Source organism: Thalassophryne amazonica, chromosome 8 (genome assembly GCF_902500255.1).
Source record: "Thalassophryne amazonica chromosome 8, fThaAma1.1, whole genome shotgun sequence".
In the NCBI taxonomy this organism is placed as follows: Eukaryota; Metazoa; Chordata; class Actinopteri; order Batrachoidiformes; family Batrachoididae; genus Thalassophryne; species Thalassophryne amazonica.
This window is the reverse complement of record NC_047110.1, coordinates 17771524-17797305: the sequence shown is the minus strand read 5'-3', so window position 1 is coordinate 17797305 and position 25782 is coordinate 17771524. Positions and strand designations below refer to the sequence as shown.

General features: G+C 43.9%; 1 protein-coding gene across 1 annotated transcript in view; it reads left to right on the top strand.

Moving 5' to 3' along the window:
• LOC117515304 (creatine kinase U-type, mitochondrial-like) overlaps positions 1-25782 on the top strand; it is a 48697-nt gene that overhangs the window by 4540 nt on the left and 18375 nt on the right. Inside the window, exons 2-6 of the mRNA XM_034175798.1 lie at positions 9321-9519; positions 12163-12258; positions 13158-13379; positions 16227-16312; positions 17017-17140. Of these exons, the coding sequence (XP_034031689.1) occupies positions 9321-9519; positions 12163-12258; positions 13158-13379; positions 16227-16312; positions 17017-17140 (727 nt within the window). The remainder of the gene's footprint in view (positions 1-9320; positions 9520-12162; positions 12259-13157; positions 13380-16226; positions 16313-17016; positions 17141-25782) is intronic.

The window sequence follows — 25782 nt, the reverse complement described above, 5'->3', positions numbered from 1 at the left end:
GCAGCATGAGAACAGGATCTCACAGACATGCAGGAAGTGAACTAAAGCGTGGCAGAGCTACGCGTTTTGAGGCAGAGAGCAGAATGAGTTCCAAAGAGACGTCGTGCAGAGAGCAGCGTGGGAGCCGCACAGGAAAGTGTCTGGAAACAGAAAAGGATCAACGAGCTCTAATACGGGAATTAGAGATGGCCAGGTTACCTGGAGATGAACTACGGGAAGCTCAGACGTCAGCGCACATGGAAGCAGCAGGAATGGCTACATGTAGAATCTGGCATGGTCTAGGACACGGATTCCTCATGGAAGGCTCACGGAAGAGCCGAATCCGGTCGGTCAAGGTCACAGAAGAAAGACTCTGGCAAAGACTGAGCTCAGAACCGCGACTTAAGGAGCTGGCTCATGATCAAGAGCACACGTGAGTCAGGTGCGAGGAGATGACGAGGCAGGCTTCCTCCAGCTCAGCACCTCAGTTATTTGTTTTTGTAATTAAGGCTCGTTTCGTTCACAACCTGTTCTGGTTCTTGCTTCCAGCGTTTGAGTCACTCCCAAGTAACGGTCCGGTCGCGTCCGGACCTCTAACCACAACATGGTCCCCCTTTTTAAATATGGGGACCAGAGAGAAGTGCCTGTGAAGTTAGCCACTTCTTAGGCACTATCCCAGACCTCCATGCAATGTTGAAGAGTCCTCATTCAATACAGTCCTTCCACACCCAGAGCCTTCAGCATTTCTGGATGGATCTCATCAACCCCTGGGGCTTTGCCACTGTAGACTTGTTTGACTACCTCAGTGACTTCCTCAAGGAAAATTGATAATCACCCATCAGCTTCCAGCTTTGCCCCTACTCCAGAGGACACTCCAGTCTGATGTAGGAGTCCCTCAAAGTGTTCCTTCCAGTGCTTGATTACCTCCTCAGTTGAGGTCAACAGAGTCCCATCCTTAATGTAGACAGCTTGGATTGTTCCCCGTTTTCCTCTCCTGAGGTGCCTCACGGTTCTCCAGAGGTACCTTGGTCCTGTCCGAAGGTCCTTCTCCATGGTTGCTCTGAACTCCTCCCACACCTGCTGCTTCGTCTCTCTCACAGGTGAGGCTGCTGTCTTTCGGGCCTGTTGGTACCTTGCAAGTGCCTCTGGAGTCCTCCGAGATAACATATTCTGGAAAGACTTCTCCTTCAGTCGGATGGTTTCCTGACCACTGGTGCCTACCCTTGTGCTTGAGGGTTGCCACCCCTTTAGGCAACTAAGACCTTCAGGGCACAGCTTCAGGAATGGAAGCTTTGAACATTGCCCTTTATGGTTTAATGCCTCAAACCTCCACAGGGATGTCAGAAAAGCTCCGCCGGAGGTGTGAGTTGAAGGTCTGTCAGGCAGTGGCAGTGGGCTCCTCCAGACATTCCCAGTTCACCTGCACTATCCATTTAGGCTTGCCAGGTCTGTTCAAAGTCCTCCCCCACCCTTTGATCCAATTCACCACCAGATGGTGATTAGTTGACAGCTCTGCCCTTCTATTCACCCGAGTGGCGAGAACATGCGGCTCAGATCAGATGATATCATCAACCTTCAGCCTAGGGTGCTCTGGTACCATGTACACTTATGAGCATCCTTATGTTTGAACATGATGTTCGTTATGGACAGGACTGTCCACAGAAGTCCATAGAAGTTCAGTAACAAACAGGCCGTTTCTTCCAATCACACCTCTCCAGCTGTCTCTGTCATTGCCCACATGTGCGGTGGAGTCCCCACTGGAGCCCCATACAGGACTCCAGTCACGGACTACAAGAAGGCCGAATACTCTGAAATGTTGTGTGGTGCAAAAGAGTTTTGCCCATTACTCTTTGCAGCACCTCTCAAGCTCCATCAGGTTGGATGGGAAGTGTTGGTGCACAGCCATTTTCAGATCTCTCCAGAGATGTTCAATCAGATTCAGGCATGGGCTCTGGCTGGGCCACTCAAGGACATTCACAGAGTTGTTCTGAAGGCACTTATTTGATATCTTGGCTGTGTCATTAGGGTTATTGATCTGCTGAAAGTTGAACAGTTGCCCCAATCTGAGGTCAAGAGCGCTCTGGAGCAGGTTTTCATCTAAGATGTCTCCTTATATTGCTGCATTAATCTTTCCCTCAATCCTGACTCCTCTCCCATTACCTGCTGCTGAAAACACAGCATGATGCTGTCACCACCGTGCTTCACTGTAGGGATGGTGCCTGGTTTGCGTCAGACATGACGCTTGGCATTAGGGAATGGGTATTAAGATTTTATCTGTCGATTCCGCTTATCGAGCTGATTCTTTGAGTCCCTTATCGATGCCTCCTGTGAATTTTCTGTATTCTAAAAGTAGGCTTTACAGGTTTTCTATTTCAACAACATTTTATTGAATCTTAAAGTAAATAAATATGAAATTGGTCACTGGTTCCTTGATCTCTGGACATAAATAGAAATGAACAAAATCTGTAGTTTATGGGAAAAGCATTTCCTTTCAGGTATTAATGGAACAAATTTAACTCCTTGGCCCCTGAGCTGTGGTCTTGCAAATGGCTGTGCACAAAACAGAGGATATTATTATTTATGGCTGCAGCTATAGCATATTTTTGAAATAGAGTACTCTAGCAGTTATTTAATTGATTAATCAAGTAATCGGATAAAAAGTACTTTTGCGTTTTTAAATAACATCAATAGTCCAGTGCTCTCCCTAAGCAATGGAACAATGTCGCTGCGCCATCACGCAGATTGTCAAATTTAGGGTATCCCTTTCTGTTTTCCTGGGTAATTATTTTTTCATGTCTTTACAAGTTTTGGAACTGATCAAATCTGAATAAAGGCAGGTTTTGAATAAACTTGATCAACCTAAAGTGCATGTAGAGCAGAGAGCAGCTAGTGGACCAAACTGTGTGTTGTTGTGTTTTTTTTTTTGTTGTTGTTGTTGTCTTGTTTTTTTTTTTTAATACACAAACGCACAGCTTCGCTTTAAATGCGCAGTCAGTCTATTTCAGATGGACCCTCTTTCTCTTAAAAAGCTTTATTTTACTCTGTGCCGCATTGGAAAGTTGTAGCTTCTGGTGCTGTATTGATAAGTTCCTACATGGCTTATGCACATGCTCTAGTCTTCTTTTTTTTGGGGGGGGGGGGACATTACAGCCCCACACACAGGCCTAGCATATGTACTACAACGTTAAATGGAGCTTCGAGGCACAGAATTTGCCTTGAACATTTTTTGTAATCGGATTATTCGAGTTACTCAACTAATCGCTTCAGCCCTATTATTATTATTATTATTATTATTAGCAGTAGTAGTAGTATTATTACATCAGTTGCTCCCAGTGTGCAGTTGAGTACCCTGACATCTGTGTGTGAATGGGTGAATGTGATGCATCATTGTAAAGGGCTTTCAGCTTCAATTGCAGATGAAAAAGTGCTACATAAATGCAGTCCATTTACCATGACAAAAAAATGAAAATGCATTGTAGTGCAGCAATAAATCCTTTTCATGATGCAGCATTTTTGCAGAGCTCTTAGACTGCACAGTTTATTTTTTTTTATACATCAAAAGATTTCTGTAATTGTTTTTCATAAGAGTGAAATTTTTTTTCATTTTTGAGAGCCTAATATTTGTATGCTGTACGTGCCTTGCAATTTGAGGGGTGTTATTTTCAGTAAATTATACATGTGCTTAAATATGATTAATCTAGGTTAATTAATCACAAAGCTTGTAATGAATTTTTTTAAATGTCTGTGAAAAGACCCCGTGTAACCAAGGAGGGACAAACGGACTCTCATCTCAGAATTACCAAACAAAGCTAAGAGACTAATGTTGGTTCTGGGGGTTTTATTAAAGCATATTTTTGTGGTCTGGGCAGTGGATGACTGGATTATTGCTTTAATAACCATGTTGGGGTTAGCGTGGAGTGGAGTTAACAAACTATGATACCTGTTATGCTGATAAAATAGCAAATTAAATAACATGACTAGCACACTTCTGTGCTAGTCACAGTTTGTCCATCACGAACACCATGTTCGAGCACAAGAGTGTCCATAAGTGCATGTGGCACCAGGACACCCTGATGCGGAGGTCGATGATCGACTTTGTAATCGTATCATCTGACCTTCGACCACGTGTCTTGGACACTCGAGTGAAGAGAGGGGCTGAGCTGTCAACCGATCACCACCTGGTGGTGAGTTGGATCCGCTGGGAGGGGAGGAAGCCGGTCAGACCTGGCAGGCCCAAACGTATTGTGAGGGTCTGCTGGGAACGACTGGCGGAACCCTCTGTCAGCGAGGTCTTCAATGCCCACCTCCGGGAGAGCTTCCCCCAGATCCCGGGGAAGGTTGGAGACATGGAGTCCGAGTGGACCATGTTCTCCACCTCCATTGTCGATGCGGCCGCTCGTAGCTGTGGTCACAAGGTCTCTGGTGCCTGTCGCGGCGGCAATCCCAGAACCCAGTGGTGGATGCCGGAAGTAAGGGATGCCGTCAAGCTGAAGAAGGAGTCATACTTGTCCTTGTTGGTAGGTGGGACCCCGGAGGCAGCTGACAGGTACCGGCAGGCCAAGTGTGCTGCAGCCCGTGCGGTCGCAGAGGCAAAAACCCGGGTCTGGGAGGAGTTCGGGGAGGCCATGGAGGAGGACTATTGGTCGGCCTCGAAGAAATTCTGGCAAACCGTCTGACGCCTCAGGAGGCGGAAGCAGCTCTCCACCAGCACTGTCTACGGTGCTGGTGGGGAGCTGTTGACCCTGACTTGGGATGTTGTCAGGGGGTGGAAGGAATACTTTGAGGATCTCCTCAGTCCCATTGTCACGTATTCCGAAGAGGAAGCAGAGACTGGGGACTCGGAGGCAGACTCATCCATTACCCAGGCCGAAGTCACCGAGGTGGTTAGAAAGCTCCTCGGTGGCAAGGCTCCTGGGGTGGATGAAATCCGTCCTGAGTACCTTAAGTCTCTGGATGTTGTGGGACTGTCTTGGTTGACACGCCTCTGCAACATTGCGTGGTGGTCGGGGACAGTGCCTCTGGATTGGCAGACCGGGGTGGTGGTCTCTCTGTTTAAGAAGGGGGACCGTAGGGTGTGTTCCAACTACAGGGGGATCACACTCCTCAGCCTCCCCGGTAAGGTCTATTCCGGAGTACTGGAGAGGAGACGTATGGATCGTATCGGACCGTCGTGGTGAAGAGAGAGCTGAGTAGGGGGGCAAAGCTCTCGATTTACCAATCGACCTACGTTCCGATCCTCACCTATGGTCATGAGATTTGGCTCATGACTGAAAGAACGAGATCGCGAGTACAAGCGGCCGAGATGAGTTTCCTCCGCAAGATGGCTGGGCGCTCCCTTAGAGATAGGGTGAGGAGCTCGGAGTCGAGCTGCTGCTCCTCCACGTCAAAAGGAGCCAGTTGAGGTGGCTCGGGCATCTTTTCCGGATGCCCCCTGGACGCCTCGCTGGAGAGGTATTCCGGGTACGTCCCCTCGGGAGGAGGCCCCGGGGAAGACCCAGGACACACTGGAGGGACTACATCTCTCGGCTGGCTTGGGAACGCCTTGGGGTTCCCCCGGAGGAGCTGGGGGAGGTGTGTGTGGATCGGGAGGTCTGGGCGGCTTTGCTTGAGCTGCTGCCCCCTCGACCCGACTCCGGATAAAGCGGAAGAAAATGGATGGATAAATAACATGAAAATTTTACTTGACAGAAATACTGGAGCACACACTTCTTAGATGATCAGTTACGGCAACTTACAACACAAGTCATACTTCACTGCTTTAATAAGGATTCCCTCTATCATGTCGGTAGCTGCAGTCTGAAAAGACACTTAATCTTATCTCTGGGGGTTAAATGCACTAAAACCCATTTCCCATAATGCATTTGCGGTTCCCTGGTGAATCACAGTGCAGTTTGTCCCTCTGTACACCTCCCTCTTAAAACAAGAGAGAAAATGTTTTGAATTCTGATAAATAGGTCAGTACAATCCTGAGCGTGAAATAATAATAATATGAAAAAAAAAGCAAAACCTATTAAAATAACATCTTAACACTATAAAGAAACTAACAAACTGTCACACCTTGACAATTTAGCCAGCGTTTGCCGACCGTATTGAAAATGGTGGCATACACTGGCTTATGCGGGTGTATGTCTAACAAGTTATGGGTAAGTTTTGTATGAGTTAAGAGCACGTTGAAGCACACTGATATATGTTGTAATATGCCGAGTACGTCAAAAGTTTGGGCACGCACAATATTTTCAGTGTATGCCAGCGTACAACCCCAATTCCAATGAAGTTAGATGTTGTGTAAAATGTAAATAAAAACAGAATACAATGATTTGCAAATCCTCTTCAACCTATATTCAGTTGAATACACCACAAGGACAAGATATTTAATGTTCAAACTGATAGACTTTATTGTTTTTGTGCAAATATTTACTCATTTTGAAATGGATGCCTGCAACACGTTTCAAAAAAACCTGGGTCAGTGGTATGTTTACCACTGTGTTACATCACCTTTCCTTCTAACATCACTCAAATAAGTGTTTGGGAACTGAGGACACTAATTGTGAGTCATGATTGGGTATAAAAGGAGCATCCCCAAAAGGCTCAGCCGTTCACAAGCAAAGATGGGGCGAGGATCATTACTTTGTGAACAACTGCATGAAAAAAATAGTCCAGCAGTTTAAGAACAATGCTTCTCAACGTTCAGTCGCAAGGAATTTAGGGATTCCATTCCAGAAGATTCAGAGAATCGGGAGAACTTTCGACACTTAAGTGGCAAGGCCGAAAACCAACATTGAATGCCCGTGACCTTCGGTCCCTCAGGTGGCACTGCATTAAAAACCAGCATCATTGTGTAAAGGATATTACCGCGTGAGCTCAAGAACAATTCAGAAAACCATTCTCAGTTAACACAGTTTGTCACTACATCTAAGTGCAAGGTAAAACTCTACTATGCAAAGCGAAAGCCATACATCAACAACATCTAGAAACAGGGCCCGCCGCCTTCTCTGGGCCCGAGCTCATTTGAAATGGACTGACGCAAAGTGGACAAGTGTGCTGTGGTCTGATGAGTCCACATTTCAAATTGTTTTTGGAAATCGTGGACGTTGTGTGCTCTGGACAAAAGAGGAAAAAGACCACCCAGACTGTCACCAGCGCAAAGTTCAAAAGCCAACATCTGTGATGGTATGGGGGTGTGTTAGTCCCATGGCATGGGCAACTTGCACATCTGTGATGGTGCCATCAATGCTGAAAGATACTTCCAGGTTTTGGACCAACACATGCTGCCATCCAAGCAACGTCTTTTTCAGGGACGTCCCTGCTTATTTCAGCAAGACAATGCCAAACCACATTCTGCACATTTTACAACAGCGTGGCTTCGTAGTAAAAGAGTGCGGGTACTAGACTGGCCTGCCTGCAGTCCAGACATGTCGCCCATTGAAAATGTGTGGCGCATTATGAAGCGCAAAATATGACAATGGAGACCCTGGACTGTTGAACAACTGAAGTCATACATTAAGCAAGAATTGGAAAGAATTCCACCTACAAAGCTACAACAATTTTTGAAACATATTGCAGGCATCCATTTCAAAATGAGCAAATATTGCACAAAAACAATTAAGTTTATCAGTTTGAACATTAAATATCTTGTCTTGTGGTGTATTCAATTGAATATAGGTTGAAGAGGATTTGCAAATCATTGTATTCTGTTTTTATTCATTTTACAGAACATCTCAACTTCATTGGAATTGGGGTTATATGTCTCATATGTTCCTCATATGGGGGTCATAATTTGTAGGTAAGTTATGCGATTGTTGACACATTTCTTGTAGGTTACTCATAAGTTGAAATACAGCCATTGATGCTGTCCATTGACTGGCTGAAAAACTAAAACCTGCAGTCATGCAAACAGTTCAGACTGTTTCAAATATTAAAACCATTCACACAGGGAGTAAATCTTCCTCTATCTTACCTGTTCATTTCAGTCGGATTCATCATCACAGCATGACGAAAACCTATCCACATAAAGCGCCTTGATTTTGGAAAACGTCTGAAAATACTTTAGTTCCTTGTCGTGGCTGAAGAAACGTAGTGTTTTAAAAGAAGTCCCTCTGATTTTTCTGCTCCAGATGTGTTTCTCAGCCTGAATCAGAGGATGTCGGTTCTTTGTGCCACAACAAGGCAATTAGCTTATTTTCAAAATTAAGAGTCACAGCACCTCATTCATTTATGTCAGCATTTATCAGAGACATCACTCTGTTCTTCAGCATTCTGCATACGATGAAAATAAATCCCACGGTCCACCAAGACAAAAATAAAATAATGTTAAATTACTCTGTTTTGCCTCCGTGTGGAGAAGAGACGCTACACGACAGCGTATGTGCACTCAATGACGTGCTCATCAATATTTAAATGTTCCACCTGCCAAAGAAAAGGGTTCTGCCAGTGGTGAAAATACAAACCAAGGCGGACTTAACTGTTTCAACAAGTATCATACCGTGCGGTACCGACCTGAGCCACTCTTTGGAAATGCGGTTGTCAACATATGCTGGCTAAATCGTCAAGGTGTGACAGCTGTATAATTTATTCGATGTTCGTCCGCACATTCCAGTGTTTTTACTACGGTCGGCGTACGCAGGCTAAATCGCCATGGTGTGACAGGGCCCTAAATGACTGAACCTTGGGGCAGTGCTGTGACTGTAAAACTTGGATTCTTTTTCAAAACGTAAATGACAGAATCTAGCAACTTCATTAATTATTTTACCTTCTGCATTTAACAACGATAGAACTTTTCCTGATGAAGATAAATTCGTCTTGAAAACGATAACGAGGCGATGACCACACCTATTCTTAAAAGAAGTGTCAGACATGCTGCTGTGTGAACCAACAACCATCTGTGGACTGAGAGTGAAACATTGTCAGATGTTTTATGTATAGACTGCGTGAGTGTGAGAGAGAGAGAGATGCTCATAAAATCTGCAGTCATGATCCTATTCACACCAAATGTGTTGTGCTGATGGCTTGGGTCTCTGGGCTCTGTGTCGGTGTATTTAAAATGTTTTAATGTGCATTTAACAGTGTTTACATTTTCTTTTTGACTGGCAGAGGTTGGGGCTTGATGTATATCACTAATGTCTGTGTAATCTCACAACCAGGTGTTGATACCTGGGAACACTGCTAATTGTGTAATATAAAACAGGGTCACAGGTTCAGTCCTCGACTAAACAGGAAAATCTGAATGGAGAAGGAACCTGTACTTATTTCACTAAAAAAAAACAAAAAAAAAAAAACAACAAAAAACATTTTTTTTTCTGTCAAAGATCAGTGTAGCAAGTCTTCCTCTTGTCTTTGTGCAGTGCGGAGTACCCTGACCTACGCAAACACAATAACTGCATGGCCTCTAACCTGACACCTGCCATCTACAACAAGCTCAGTGATAAGACCACTCCAAACGGATTCACACTGGACCAGGCCATCCAGACAGGCGTGGACAACCCTGGTCACCCCTTCATCAAGACTGTTGGCATGGTGGCAGGAGACGAGGAGTCCTATGAGGTCAGACTGCTGCAGTTTTTTTTTTGTTTTTTTTTAACATGCACACAAGCTCCCCATCCACCCGACTCTACATGTATCGCTTATTTCTGTATTTTTAGTGCAGCAGATAAGTGAATATTTAGAGCGGAATCCTGCAAATGGTGATACAGGCATCAAATTCAGCACAAACACTCCTTAGACATTACTCTTTTGAAATAACCGATTAGCCACCTGAATTTTCAATAGGCAGCCAGGTAGGGGTCAGTTGAAGAATTACACAGGGGTCATAATTAAAAGATGCTCTAATCATATTGAAAACTACACCACATTATTCGCTTGATCATAATGATTCCAAAAAGGTATAGGTTGGACTATCTGTGACTGAATGTTATGGAGTTATGAGGTAAAAACAGCAAGAAAGGTGACAAAGATCAGTTTCAGTTTGTACAGGGGTCAAAAGTTAAAGTTGCCCCAATTTTGGTAAATAGTGATGCAAATTATTAGTTGAGTTAACAGAGTTTGAAAAAGTAATAGTTTGTACCATGTGTCATGCTTAGTTATCATGTTACGAGTTGACGTATGTGACATGTCATAGAATCCAATGGACATTGAGCTTCTTTGACCTTTACTTTGGAGACCAAGCATTCAACACTGTCAAAACTGTTCCATTTATTAATCCTGTTAGCTCAACAAATAATGGAGTGACTGCTGTCAGCATGTTTCTGACATTTTGTTACTAAATTTGCTCAGTTTTGCCAAAATAGAACTGGTTTCCACTAGTGCTGTAACGGATCACAGTTGATCCATGGTCTGTTAAAAACATCCTCATGCTCCACTAGAGAGACAACTTGGTACATGCTCATAAGTGTCCGTTGTCTATGCTGTAAGGTTGAAACATTTGAGTGGAAGAAATACTGCTAGATGTTCAGGCAGCCTGTAATTACAGCCTCGTGGGGAGTTCCAGCTGCACGTTCTTAGTCCATTAAAACTTGGCCAACAGCCTCCTGCTCCTTGACAGCAGGCTCTGCACACATCTAAATCCAACATCTGACAGACTCTCTCAAAAAGTTAAGGAAGTTGAAGGCTAAGTGTCCATTGTCTCTTCTCTGTCCGGTCTTGAACTTGCTGACTCGAGTTTCACGCTCAGAAGTCATAGCAGAAAGTCCGTAGCTCTGGAAAATGACAGAATAAGTACCGTATTCCCAACATTTTCCAAGCATCTGCTTGGCAGATCGACTGATCTGAATGAATGCTTACCACTGGTGGTAGGACAAAAGTGTCATGAAAGGATTATAAATAATGTTATTGCTTCCTTCCCACCATAAATGTAGACATCCTCACAATTTTGAAAAATAATGTGAAGTTACAAACTTACATCAGCTTTGCCCCTTTCCTTCTTATTTTTATTCATTAGTTACTGCTCATATTGCAATTGAATATAACGGTGAAGTATTTTTATTTTGAAATATTATGTAAAACATTGGACACCTTGTTTTTCAGTCAGGAGCACGGGCAAATATTGTTTTATTTCCTCATTCAGTTCTTTCTAAAAATGGAAAGTAAAGTAATATTTTTGTGGGTGTTTTTTCTGATCCAAAAACTTAATCTAATTTGTCAAGAGCCGGTGTAACCGACTGAATGGTCCTTCCTAAACTCGGTCCCCCCTGCCTTCACTGCACATGCATAATTTTGGAGAGTCAGCAGCAATTCACCAATTATCACCTCGTTTCTGCTTAAAACTGCACTCCAGTCATCATCTATCTCCGTTACATATATCTGAAGCTTTAGCATAACAATCATTTTTACATAAATTCAGCATTACAAGGTCTGTGAGAAAAGTATCCGACCTTTTTGTTTTATGCAAAAAATATATGGATTTGATTCATATGTTTTTACGTCAGCCAAGCTTGAACCTTTGTGCGCATGTGTGAGTTTTTTCACGCCTGTCGGTTGCGTCATTCGCCTGTGGGCAGGCTTTGAGTGAGCACTGGTCCACCCCTCTCGTCGTTTTTTCATTGCGAGGAAATGGCGGAATGATTTGGGCTTTGTTCCATCAGACATTTTTCAGAAACTGTTAGAGACAGGCAGCTGGAAACCATTCGGAAAATTCACATGGCTTTCGGTGAAAATTTTATGGTCTTCAGAGATTAACGAGTGTTACTACCGCTTTAAGGATGGCGCACGGCGCGCCACGCTCCGAGCCGCGATCGACAGGCAGAAACCACCATTTCATTTCTAAACGGATGGCTGTGTCGATCCGGGACCGTCGTGTGCAGTTTCTCTGGTTATCACAAGAGCTGGACATCAGCCATTTTCCGGCAGATTTCATTTTTAACAAGAGATTTTGTCATGGAAAGCCGCGCGGAGGCTTCGCGCGTCACGACGGAGCCGTTGATGGAGCGAGACAAAGAACACCTCCGTTTTGGAGTGTCAGAGGACAAGTTGGGACATGCCCAGCTCTCCACAATTTCTCTTATACTCACTCGACTGATAAGCCACTGAAAGCCGAGATAGGCATGTCCCATCTTGTCCTCTGACACTCCAAAACGGAGGTGTTCTTTGTCTCACTCCATCAGCGGCTCCATCGTGGCAAACCTGTAGTTCTGTTTGTATCTATAGCAGACTAATGTAATGTACTAATGAGCACCTTGTGTGTGGTTTCAGGTGTTTGCAGACCTGTTGGATCCTGTCATCAAAGAGAGGCACAATGGCTATGATCCCAAGACCATGACCCATCCAACCGACCTGGACGCCCATAAGGTATTGGTCATACTGGACAGCACAGAGCTTCAGCTGACCACATATATTGTTTCAGTGTGTAGGCTGGAAATGAGCTGCTCTAGTTAAAGAAGTGGTAATATGTAGTACTTAAGAGCAGTCAAATGGTTATAATGTTATGATGTCTGCTTCTCGGTAAAAGTAAACTTGTTTAAGCTTTATCTGCTACAACTGAATAAGTGAAACTCCTGGCTCTTTCTTAATTAGACAATTTTGTGTTACCATATGAATATATGCATGAAGTAAAAACAGAATTTTCAGTTTTGCAAATGCCTTTTTTACAAATGAAAAAATAACATATTTACAAATACACATTTATTTGTGAAAAAAAAACACACACACATGTTACAGTAACTTGTGTGTTTGTTTTTACAAATAAATAAACCAACCAACCAATGCCTTTTGGAATCTGTGTGTGTTAATGCTCAAACCTTCAGAATTGGCGTATTGCTGTAAAATAAAAAAATATGTGCAATATTTTCACTTTGTAAAAATGACACAGTTGCTGTTAATGTCGATAAACTGTCCGGAATTAGATTTGTTTATAAATCAAACCATGAGTGAAAACTGCCTTGCTTTTGATGTCTTCTGTCGCACGTCTGGGCACTGTATATTCAATGTAAATGACTTTTTTTGTGTGTGTGTGTGTGTGTGTGTGTGTGTGTGGTAGCTTGGCAGCCAGGCCCTTTCTGCTGAGGTAGGGTTGAGCTCAGCTCCTCGCAGCTGCCTGACTGCTGAAAAACACGTAACAGACAGGAACTAAAAGATCATTTAAACAGCTTCTGACGATACAGCATGCTCAGACTCACAGCAGGGACGTCCATGTAGGACTCTGATTTAAAATGGGCATATTGATGATGTTTGTGCTTGTTTCCAATCAGATCCAGTCCGGGCAATTTGATGAACGCTACGTGCTGTCATCCAGGGTGAGGACAGGCCGCAGTATCCGTGGGCTGAGCCTGCCCCCCGCCTGCACCCGTGCAGAACGTAGGGAGGTGGAGCGAGTGGTGGTTGATGCCCTGGCGGGCCTGAAGGGTGATCTGGCTGGAAAATACTACAGCCTCACTCAAATGACAGAAAAGGAACAGCAACAGCTCATTGATGTGAGTAGCATGGGGTGTCCCTATAGATTTGCTACGCTAATAGAATGTGTTTGTGTCATGGTGTGTCTAAATGGATTATACTGTAATGTTTCCCACAGAGGATTTTTTTTTTTTTTTGTACACCTGGTGGTATTCTACCGGGAAAAACGAAACAAAAACCCTAAACCCTCAAATCGTGAGGTGCATGACGCAGAAAAATGTGAGACGCTCTGAAGCACACAAGCCAAAAAAGGTCGTTTCACACGGGTAAAGTCCAACCTTACTGAGCCCCCACCACCCCCTTATCATGTTATTCTAAATAGCCTCCTCCAATCATCAGCAGGATCCAATTGCTGTATGTTCTTGTCTGAAAATGTAATCCAGACATCCTGGTGAATGTAGTACTACCACTGTTTCTGCAGGACAGATTTGATTCTTTGCATTAATCATTCATTCTTAGTACTTGATTGTTTGCACACCTGAATGACTAATCAGGTTGCAGCAGAGGAAGGAGAGATGGAAAATGTGTAGGTTAGGTCTTGTGCTGAAACGATTCGAGTAATTCGATTACAAAAAATGTGTGAGGCAAAGAATTTGGCTCGAACATTTTTTGGTTTCATTTAAAGCTGTACATACACCAGGCCTTTATGTGGCGCTGTAACGCTCCCACAAAAAACACAGAAGACCATAGCGCTAATCAGTGTAGCAGTTGATGCTCCAAGTTTGCAAAGCCACACGCTGAGTAAAATAAAGTCTTTTAAGACAAAGGGTCTGTGCAGATCGTCTGAAAAGGACTTATTGCGCATTTAAAGTGAAGCAGTGTGTTTGTATATATTTAAAAAAAACACGTTTTGCTCCACTGGCCGTTCTCTGCCTCCACAGATGAAGCGAAAGGACACAGACTTTAAATGAGTCATGTTTAATGATTAGAAAAAGCTTTAATTCAGATTTGGTAAAAGTTTTTATTGACATGCAGCTTTTGTGGAAATGCTGCAATCCACAGCCATTTTTCAAAGGCTGTGTTATTCGCCAAGTATCCACAGAAAACAAAGAATTTGACTTTGGTTTGAGCTACACTCTGTACGGCATCTATAAATATACACTAAACACTGAATGAAGCACAGTAATAAAAAGTGCAAATGAAATAAGCAATAAGAAGGAAAAAAGAATGCTGTAGCCAGGTAGGGGTCAATGAAGAATTACAGAGGTCAAACTTAAAAATGCTCCAATCATGTTGAAAACTGTATCACATTGTTTGTCTGATCATAACAATTCCAAAAAGGTATAGTTTGGACTATCTATGATGGAATGTTCTGGAGTTTTGGGGTAAAAACAACAAAAATGGTGACAAAGGTCAATTTCAGTTTGTACAGGGGTCAAAAGTTAAAGTTGCTCCAATTTCAGCAAACAATGATTCAAATTATTGGTTGAAATAAAAGGATCAATAAATGGAATAGTTTTGACTGTGTTGAATGCTTTGTCTCCAAAGTAAAGGTCAAACAAGGTCAACATCCATTGAATTCTATGACATGACATATTTTACCCTGTAACATAACTAAGCATGACAGTGCAAACTATTCCTTTTTAGAACCCAGATAACGACTAGTCCGCAATGACTGTTTTGATATTCGACTTATCAGCAATTATTTTTGTGATTAGTTGACTAGTTGGATCATAGGTAAATTGCAGCTTATCGCAACTTATCTATCAATACCATTATCGATTCCGCATATCATTTTGATCCCTAAATTTTCTGTGTGCTCCAAGTAGGCTTTACAGGTTGTCTATATCAACAACATTTTATTGAGTCTTAAAGCAAATAAATATGAAATTGGTCACTGTATCCTTGATCTCTGGACATAGATTGAAAAAAAATCTGTAGTTTTTGTCAAAAGCGTTTCCCTTCAGACATTAACCGCATGGGTGTCACTCCATACATCTGAGCTGAGCTCAGCTGGCTACTGGAGTCTGAAGGTCTGCAGCCATACAGTCTTGCTTTTTTATGGTGAAACCATGCTTGTGGCCCTTTCCCACATTCCCAACTTTCATGCTGTTGTGGTGTTAGGCATCCATACTAGCTCATCAGTAAAGCCCCCGTCACACATAGCAAGAATGTGCAGGAACCATGCCCAACACGGCAAATATTGCCATAATCAGATGCAGTCGGGAGGGAAAGAGGCGTGGTCAGCAGTGTCAGAACGCATCCAGATTACCCTGTCCACACCTGCACGATTGCATCCAAAGCATATGTAGACAACAGATGGATGACATGCACTGCTGTCAGACGGCCATAAGAGGTGCTGAAGAAAGGCTCATTAAAAGCTTGCCAACGAGTCCCCTTCAGTCCTCGAGATCTACCTGACACTCTTAGTTGTCTCCCTGCTCCAACACACCTGAATCCAATGAAAGGTAAATGGACTGCATTTATATAGCGCTTTTCCATCTGCATCAGATGCTCAAAGTGCTTTACGAATAATACCTCACGTTCACCCCGATGTCAGGGTGCTGCCATGCAACGCACTCACTACACACCGGGAGCAATAGGGGATTAAAGACCTTGCCCAGGGGCCCTTAGTGATTTTCTAGTCAGGCTGGGATTTGAACCGAGGATCTTCTGGTCTTAAGCCCAATGCCTTAACCACTAGACCATCATCTCCCCTAATAAGGAGGACTGAGGGGAGGAGTTCCAGGACTAAGTTGTAGTCCAAAGTTCATTGCATATGTCAACCACACGTATTAGTGGTTAAAGGTGAAATGATGTGCCACTTGATGGTCATGTATAGGAATTTCCTTTCAAGTCTGTAAACTGTCAGCCACGTCCATTACTTGCACTTCAAGTAAAATGTTTGTCATATGTGTTGACACTAGGACCACTTCCTCTTTGACAAGCCAGTGTCACCCCTCCTAACATGTGCAGGCATGGCTCGTGATTGGCCAGATGCCCGTGGTATTTGGTAAGTTTAAAAATAATAATAAAAAAAAACCTTTCTACCATCCTAAGTCCTGTGTGATTTGTTGCCATGTCTGGTTTGTATTAATCGCTGTTGGCTCATCAGGAGTTTTCAGATCTCAGCTACATTTGATTGTCCTTGACTTGATCAGTGCTTGCTCGCAACATTTATCAGTAAATATTTAGCATATCAAAAATACAATATGATGTGGGTAAATTCAAAAAGTGACACTCCTTCTGTGTAGATTTTTCCAGGATCGTATCGGTTGTGAAACCTGCGGTGTGTCATATCTCATGGTGGTGGTTTGTTGATAAGTGCTGACTTTCAGCACGTACCCAGGAAAAGCCTGATGCAATCTGTCAGGCAGTGAACATCGATCACCAGGTTGTCCGACCTCCCTCGGCCAACCTTATCAGGCAGCCGCTCCTCTGTTATTCATTTTCACTTTCTTTCTCCATCGTCTCTCTTTTTAACACTTTCTTTCCCGCTGCAGCTCTCTCATGTTTATGGGCATAACTATGCCCTTTTGCATGATTTTATTTCATAATCCTCACAGAATCCTTTCATAATCCCCTCTTTTCTGTCTGTTAATATAATAATGATAATACAGACCACCAGTAAACAAACATGATATCCTTCAAATAAGTATGGCTTTAGACACAAAGATTATTACACACAAACTGACCGTCCTTTCTCTCTCTCTTCAGGCACAACAATGAGAAGACATTCCTGATTTGGATCAATGAGGAGGATCACACCAGGGTCATCTCCATGGAGAAAGGAGGCAACATGAAGAGAGTCTTTGAGAGATTTTGCAAAGGCCTCAATGAGGTACACTTGTCCTTCTGTGACATAGCCAGAGTCAGCGCTGCCTTTGCTACCAATGCCCAAATATGTCATTTCCAATTCCACAGTTTCTGAAAAAATTTTGATGCAGCAAAGTGGCAGTCGCTCGGCCATTTTCCTGACAATGAAAATCCGCCGAGGGGGCTGGACTACTCCTCCCACAAAGCGTGCTCACAGGCGAATGACGCATCCGACAGGCGTGAAAAAACTCACGCATGTGCACGAAGGTTCAAGCTTGGCTGATGCAATCACACATGATTCAAATCCATAAGGTTATTGCAAAAAATAAGGTCCGATACTTTTCTAACAGACCTCGTATTTGGTTAAATGCCCCTAAGGGAGGTTCACCATATGTTTTTGGTAGCTATCATGTTCTCTCAATTCTGGCTGATATTTGACCACTCTTTATTTTAATTTATCCTTTATTTAACCAGGTTAGTCCCATTGAGATCAAGATCTCTTGTGCAAAAGAGACCTGGGCAATTATAAAGTTTCCAATTCACCTAACCTGCATGTGTCTTCGTGGCAGAATTATGAGAGTTGATTTCAATTGGGCACAGCCAGTGGCGGTCCTAGAGTGATTTACTCCCCGGGCGAAACCCCCTGCGTGCCCCCTCCGGCGCACACTAACATGGCCACCACCTCCGCCCCACCACCCATGAAAACACTAACTTCGTCCAGAACACCCACAATCCCACAAATTAACTCACAACAGCTATTTTCAAGAACAAATTTCCGGTTTTAATGACTACTGCAATAACAAACACAAAGAAATTGGCACAGTCTAATGTGTCATCATCCATGGACTTATCTGCAATAATCATCTCAAAAGTTTGCAGGAGGGCATCATAATTGTTTGCCCCAGTGCTCACTATCCTCAGATAAGCATTTGGCCCCCTGAGACAGAACCAGATTCAGTCTGTGTGCATAGCAATGCACAAACATTGCACTGGGGGCTATTGCTTTAACTTTGGCCTGCAAACCATTGAGAGCTGAAGCCATGACAGCAGCCATGGCTTCTTCGTAAGGAAGACTATCAAATGGCTTCGCCAAAATCCGGTCCACAACATTCAAATTGTCTGCCATTATGTGCAGCTTGCTACCTAGCTAGCTCGCTAGCTGGGACTGGCGCGAGGCTAGTGTGAAGTTTGTGCGCCTGTGAGTGCTTTGTGACGGTGGAGGAGCTCAGCAGCACCCGCTGCTCAGTAGGGACAGAAACTGCGATAGAAGTCAGTCTCCAAACACAAGCAGCTACAAAAAACCCCCACCAGAAATAGAAGCTCGATTTGTCGCTAGTTGTTTTTAACAAAGAAAATGCCGCTAAGAGGATTAGGAAAGTCTCCGGTTCAACTCGGAAAAGAATGAAAATGCTCACACGGATGTTTACACCAAAAGATCGCTGATTCGCTCATTTCGCTGTCAATCAAAAAGGGATTCAGCCTCAAACAGATCATCCAATCATCATGCAGAAGCTGAGCGTCCGGGCCAGCCGAGGCCAGCCCACTGCCCCATAGACCCCCAGAGACGCTGAGCGTCCGATGGGCGGGACAAAGCCCAGTATTTATCCAATGACCCGTCTCGTTTCGCTGCATGCTTTGTGTCGCTATTGAACTCTGTGGACCGTTTAAAGCACTGTGAAGCTGCGGGAATGAGTGAGGGGAAAGCCGCGTCGTTACCAGTGATAAGAAGCTGATTCTGAACAAAAGTTGAGAGCGTTGTAACCACGAACCCCCCTGTCAGGACAACCCCCCCACCCTGGGTGTTTTTTTTTTTTTTTTGCCGCCCCGGTCGGCCTGCCTCCAGGACCGCCCCTGGGCACAGCAGTCTTGTTTGAGGTCGGGCGCTAAAGGAGTAAAATCTGACGCATATAACGTAATTTCTCTACTTGTGGAAAAAAAACCCCATGGTATTTTCTCTGAGTTTTTGGGAAAATTACATGCAAACAAAGTGAAAATGCAAAGAAAAAGTGACGATGTGGTGGAAAGTGAGCATGTGTTGCAGTTTGTTTATGACCTGGAGCACAAATGTGTTGAGACAGTTTTGCAGGTGAAAACAATGCAGCTACTCTGGTTAGCTGTGTAGGCTAACACTTACCGACACGACCGCTCCCGTTTGCCACGTCTTCCCTTCTTCATTAGGAACCGAGGGGAAAAAACAAAAAACACTTTTCGTGACTGCTTCAGTGATTGCAGCCAAAAACAAAACAGTACACCATTTTTCTGTGAAGTTATACTGTGTATATATTGCACAATGGGACTGGTGCTCCCCATAAGTGGTAAAATCCTGCGATATCACGCAGGGTTCAAATGAGTCTGCTGTGCCCTATTGGTTGGTTTTCTGGCACAGACTCAGCTCTTAAGTGTAGTCCACAAACCTTTTTAAAGGATTGCGGTCAGAGCTTTGGAAAGGCCATTCCAGAAGCTTAATAGCTTAATGTTATGGCCCGGTCACACGGCACGAAGCCTAAACAAAACAAGAAATCTGGACTTTCGTTAGCATCGTTTAACCTTCGCACCGCTTCGTTCCTGCAGCTGGCGCTTCATCATGATTTTTAAACTGTTTAAAATTTGAACAAATGGTGTCGAAAACCTCAATTCATCCGTATTTAGTTTTGCTGTCGTTCTTGATGGGTTTTTTTTATTGTTTGCTTAGTTTTTGTAACTAACATTTAGTTTGACTTGTTTCCACCAGCTGAATGTTTTCACACAGTACAGAAGCCAGTTTGTGAGCGCTGCTGTGGAGGAGAGATGCAGCTCCTCCGCGGTGGAGCTGGTGTATGGTGTGGGGGCTTCTGCCGCTGTGTGTGATGGGGTGAGTGCTGCTGCGGTTATGCCATGGTGCTGGCTCGCCAGGAAGAATTTTCGGCCTCTTCTGCCAGCGCACGGCAGTCCGTGTTTGTGGTGTTGTTACACCGCTACGCACACCTGAGGAGAGAGTTGATGAACAAAAAGTCCAGCCAGTGTCCTCTCAAGAGCTGCAGCATTCTGTCCATGAACTCTGAAGGGCTTGCTGTCCTCCAGCCCGTGCAGAGAGAAGAGCCTGTTGGCCCTTTCAGTCTGACAATTCAGAAGTTTTGAGGAAGTTATCCTTGATCGCTGCGTACTTGTTCACAGCGAGGGTGCTTTGCAGGAGTGCGATCAGCCCCTCACGTAATATTTTGTGTCATTTGCAGTGATTTGCAGTGAGCGAACTGTACCTTGGTTTGTTTACAGAAGCATACCTTTGAGCATCAAGTGTGGAAAAACTTTCAGCTTGTTGCCATGGTGCTGCTGAGGGCCAACATGATGTAATATTTTGTGTCTGCGGTGATCTCTTATGCTGCATTCACACCGGGTGCGATCAGACGCTACAAATTCGCGGGGGTTGCGTGGCGACGGACGCGCCTCCGTCGCCCAGTGTGTCGCTCTGCTTTTGCTGTGAAAATTCGCCCCGGTGCATCATCAAATAGGAGGAGCTTCCGTTCCGCTCGCCGGCTCCGGTTGTCAGTCAGATTAACATGACGGACCTTGATCATACGGAGCGAGTTGTTGTGGAAAGCTCCCAATACAGGGAGTATCATTATTTGCTGCAGGAGCTGTGTCTGGATGACGGCTGCTTTCAGCAGTCCTTCCACCCCTGCGATACCCAGTTTGAGGACCTCCTGTCCCGTTCACGCGCGCACATGTAAACAATTAAAAAAAGAAAAGAAAAGAAACTCAGCTGCCTGTTGTAGGGCTGCTGCTTGCTCCAAAACCTCTGTCATAATTGTGTTTAGAAACCAGTCACCATTTGTTTTATTATACATCTGTGTAGTTAGTTAATAAAATATTCTCCACAGGCGATTCGCGCGCGCACGTAAAAAAAAAAGGAAAGAAACTCTGCTGCCTGCTGTAGGGCTGCTGCTCGCTCCAAAAACTCTAATTGTGTTTAAAAACCAGTCACCATTTGCTTTATTATACATCTGTGTAGTTAATAAGTAAAATAATCTCCACGGACGATTCGCTTGCGCGCACGTAAAGAGAGAAAAAAAAAAAAACTCCGCTGCTTGCTGCGGGGCTGCTCCTCGCTCTTTCCTCAAAAACTCTGTCATAATTGTGTTTAGAAACCAGTCACCATTTGTTTTATTATACACTCAACAAAAATATAAACGCAACACTTTTGGTTTTGCTCCCATTTTGTATGAGATGAACTCAAAGATCTAAAACTTTTTCCATACACACAATATCACCATTTCCCTCAAATATTGTTCACAAACCAGTCTAAATCTGTGATAGTGAGCACTTCTCCTTTGCTGAGATAATCCATCCCACCTCACAGGTGTGCCATACCAAGATGCTGATTAGACACCATGATTAGTGCACAGGTGTGCCTTAGACTGCCCACAATAAAAGGCCACTCTGAAAGGTGCAGTTTTATCACAGCACAATGCCACAGATGTCGCAAGATTTGAGGGAGCGTGCAATTGGCATGCTGACAGCAGGAATGTCAACCAGAGCTGTTGCTCGTGTATTGAATGTTCATTTCTCTACCATGAGCCATCTCCAAAGGCATTTCAGAGAATTTGGCAGTACATCCAACCAGCCTCACAACCGCAGACCACGTGTAAACACACCAGCCCAGGACCTCCACATCCAGCATGTTCACCTCCAAGATCGTCTGAGACCAGCCACTCGGACAGCTGCTGAAACAATCGGTTTGCATAACCAAAGAATTTCTGCACAAACTGTCAGAAACCGTCTCAGGGAAGCTCATCTGCATGCTATTCGTCCTCATCGGGGTCTCGACCTGACTCCAGTTTGTCGTCGCAACTTCGCACAGCCATTGAAGAGGAGTGGACCAACATTCCACAGGCCGCAATTGACAACCTGATCAACTCTATGCGAAGGAGATGTGTTGCACTGCATGAGGCAAATGGTGGTCACACCAGATACTGACTGATATCCCCCCCCCAATAAAACAAAACTGCACCTTTCAGAGTGGCCTTTTATTGTGGACAGTCTAAGGCACACCTGTGCATTAATCATGGTGTCTAATCAGCATCTTGATATGGCACACCTGTGAGGTGGGATGGATTATCTCAGCAAAGGAGAAGTGCTCACTATCACAGATTTAGATCTTTGAGTTCATCTCATACAAAATTGGAGCAAAACCAAAAGTGTTGCGTTTATATTTTTGTTGAGTATACATCTGTGTAGTTAATAAGTAAAATATTCTCCACAGACGATTCGCTCGCACGCACACATAAAATAAAAATAAAAAGAAACTTCGCTCCTGCTGCTGTGGGGCTGCTGCTCGCTCCAAAAACTCTTGTCATAATTGTGAAATAAAGGACAAAACAGACATAAGTCCTGCTCACAGGCTGCTACCAGAGACAGGACATGTTCACATCTTCAGTCAAACTCCAGACATCTCCACGTCACAACATATTCAGTCCCTGATTGGTCATCGCGGCATGACGAGATGAAAAAGTTCAGATTTTTTTAACTTGGGGAGGAGGGCAACGCCACAAACGCGCGATATTGTGAACCCGGCATTAGAGCGAACTGCAACTCGGTTTGTGCAAACCAGACAGCAGTTTACAGAAGCATGACGTTGAGCATCAAGTGTGGAAAAAGTTTCAGCTTGTTGCCATGGTGCTGCTGAGGGCCAACACGACGTAATATTTCATGTCGTCTGTGGTGATCTCTGAGTTAACTGTGCTTCGGTTTGTGCAAACCAGGTGGCAGTTTACAGAACCGTGACTTTGAGCATCAGTGTGAAAAAGTTCCAACAGAAGCGGATATTTGCGTTTGAACAGGTTTGATCAGTGATCAGAAACGGCTCTCAATGCTGAAACGAGACGGGAAGTTTTAAGCTTGCTAGTGACTTTAAATGGCAATATTTTCTACTTTTTTGGTGGGGGGACGATACAGAAGGACTCTGAACTTTGCGATCTGATGTTTCCAGCCCGGACAAGGAAGCAGTGCATCCTGCTGTGCATCTTCAAACCTGAGTGCCGTTTGCTTTTACTGTTTTGAGAATGGAGCGCATTTCTACAACGCAAAAAACGAAGGCAGGTGTGCAGCAAGGGCTACACACGACAGTATGCATACATTGAAAGCAAAGTGCTTCAGTTTTTTGGTTGTTTTTTTTTTTTGTTTTTTTTCCCAGACCGAGCGCGCAGCGTGTCGTCAGTCTGAACTAGACAGTGAGGATTCTGATGATGAAGGAGATGATCTCTCTTTTGTTTTGGAAGAGCAACCAGAGCAGGTGGATCCACCGACGTGCGCACAGATCTCCACATTGGGTCGGATCACACGCTTCTCTTTGTAGCTTCTCCAGGACTCGGGTGCTTCCGAGCTCCGTCCCAGCGCCGAGCTGGAATGCAGAGCAGGATGCAGACACACACTGCTCCAGCAGTGGCTCCAGGCGCATTTCGTTTAAAGTGTCCAGATCGTTAGCTTTGGTTTAATTTTGTTTATCTTTCGTTTCTTTTGTTTCGTTCCTCTTCATTCGCAGGCTATTTGGTGATGGGAAAAGTCAAACGCTCATTCGTCCACCTTTTCTCGACGATTTGTGACTTTTTTCCCTTCGTTCAGGAATCGTCGTGTGCCGTGTGACTGGGCCATCAGTCTGCTTTATCCAACCCACTACTAGTTTTGATGTCTGTTTGGGATCATTGTCATGTTTGAACAACCAATTGTGGCCATATTTCAATGGTCTAGCTGTTGATATGAGGTGGTGTTGAAGAATGTGGAGGTAATCGTACGTCTTCATTATTCCATCCACTTTGTGCAAAGCACCAGTACCACTGGCAGCAAAACAGCCCAGAGCATGATGCTACCACCACTATGACAGTTTGTACAGTGTTCTGAGGTTTGATAGCCCCATCTTTTACTTCTCCAAACATGCATCTTGTCATTGTGGCTGAATAGCTCAATGTTTGTCTCGCCTAAAACCTTTCTCCAGAAGACATTTGGCTTGTCCATGTGGGCAGCTGCAAATTTAAGTCTCTCTTGAAAGTTTCGATTTTGGTGCATAGTCTTATTTCTTGATTGGCACCTTCTCAGGCTGTGGCAACTCGAAACTCACTTCACTGTGGATAGTGACACTGGTGTTCCAGCAGTTCGCAGTTCATGGCAGTCCTGAGCCTTGGTTCCTGGGTCGTTCTTGAACATCCTAACCAATTTCTTCTGAGTTTGGGTCTTCTTCCAGACCTTGTCAAAGTGGTGACACATCTGACTGACATGTACTTGTGTACAGTTGTTTGAAATGAAGATCTGGGAATCTGTAGTTGTTACCTTCCCAACTTGTCTAAATCTACAATTCCCCTTCTTAGACCTCCCTGAGTTCTTGGGACTTTCCCATTGTTCTGAGTATTGGTCAGTCCAATGAGTCCTGTCAAACAGATCCTTTTTGTGCTGCCAAAGAGAAACTACCAGGTGTAGTTAATCATGATCACTAATGAGGAGTTACTAGGCTTTGGCCTTTTTGTGTTAAAATACATTAAGATTCAGCACCACTTATTAAAATATTTAAGTGAATTTATGTATATATATATGAGCCTGTATGTATAATTTTGATCCTGTATTGACTAGAGAAGAGAAATAAAATAAATTCAAACTTTTTTACCCAGTTCTTGTTCTTTTACAGTCATTGGTGACACATGCTGTACATTCACTACATCCTGGCAAAAGAACAATTTTAAAGAAACCATTAAAAGCCCAAAATGATCATGACATTCATGCCCATGAAGAGTGTATGTAAACCTCAAACCACAACTGTAAGATTAAAGTGGCTAAAACAAATTGCAGTATTCAGTTGAATTACATAACTGTTAACTGTGTCTTCCAAATGCAGCTAGCCGGTCCAAGCTACTACTGTGGTTAAGCTAAGTATGTCAAGCATGTTTAGATCCTGACAAGATGTTATCATCAAGATGGCTGTTGCCCAATCAGTAATTTTATTTTTAAAAAAGTACCCATGTTTTTGGGACATGTGTATATGATGAGGAACTCCACATTGACAGCACACAGCAGCTGATAAGTCATAGATGTAGTCCCTATATTACACAGCTTCTCTTCCCGCCCACCTTGCTTGGTCAGGCGGATACAATTTGGTTTGCAGATCCCCAGAATGACCGCTATCGCACTCTATAGCCTGCAGTCTACACCCACACTGTTCAAACAAAGCAGTGCAAACATTGTGTTCATCATTAATCCAAGTTCTCCTTTAGAGAGAGCACAGACTACAGGCGGTGTTTTTTACAGTTTAGGTTTGAATAGCACTTTAAAATAAAATATCTTGGCAGTGACATTCATGTCTCTGGGCCCTTGGTGTTTACATTGGTGAGATACCAGGGAAGACCTTATGGAGTCATGAGGTCACTGGACAGAGGTGTTTCGTGATCATAATATCTTTGCAGGAGAGCAACGGACCAAGGTCCATATTCACAAAGCATCCTAAAGGTAAAAGTAGCTCTTACTGATGTCATTCTAAGAAAAATCTTAGAATTCCTCAAATTCTTAGAATTTTCCCTTGGTAAGATAAAAGTTATTAACAAAGGATCTTAGGCCTTAAGAGAGCTCCTAAGGTGCAAAACTGTTAAGAGGAGGGAGGAGGACTTTTAAGAAGCCGAAGAGTGTCTTAAACAGACAAGACGACAGAAA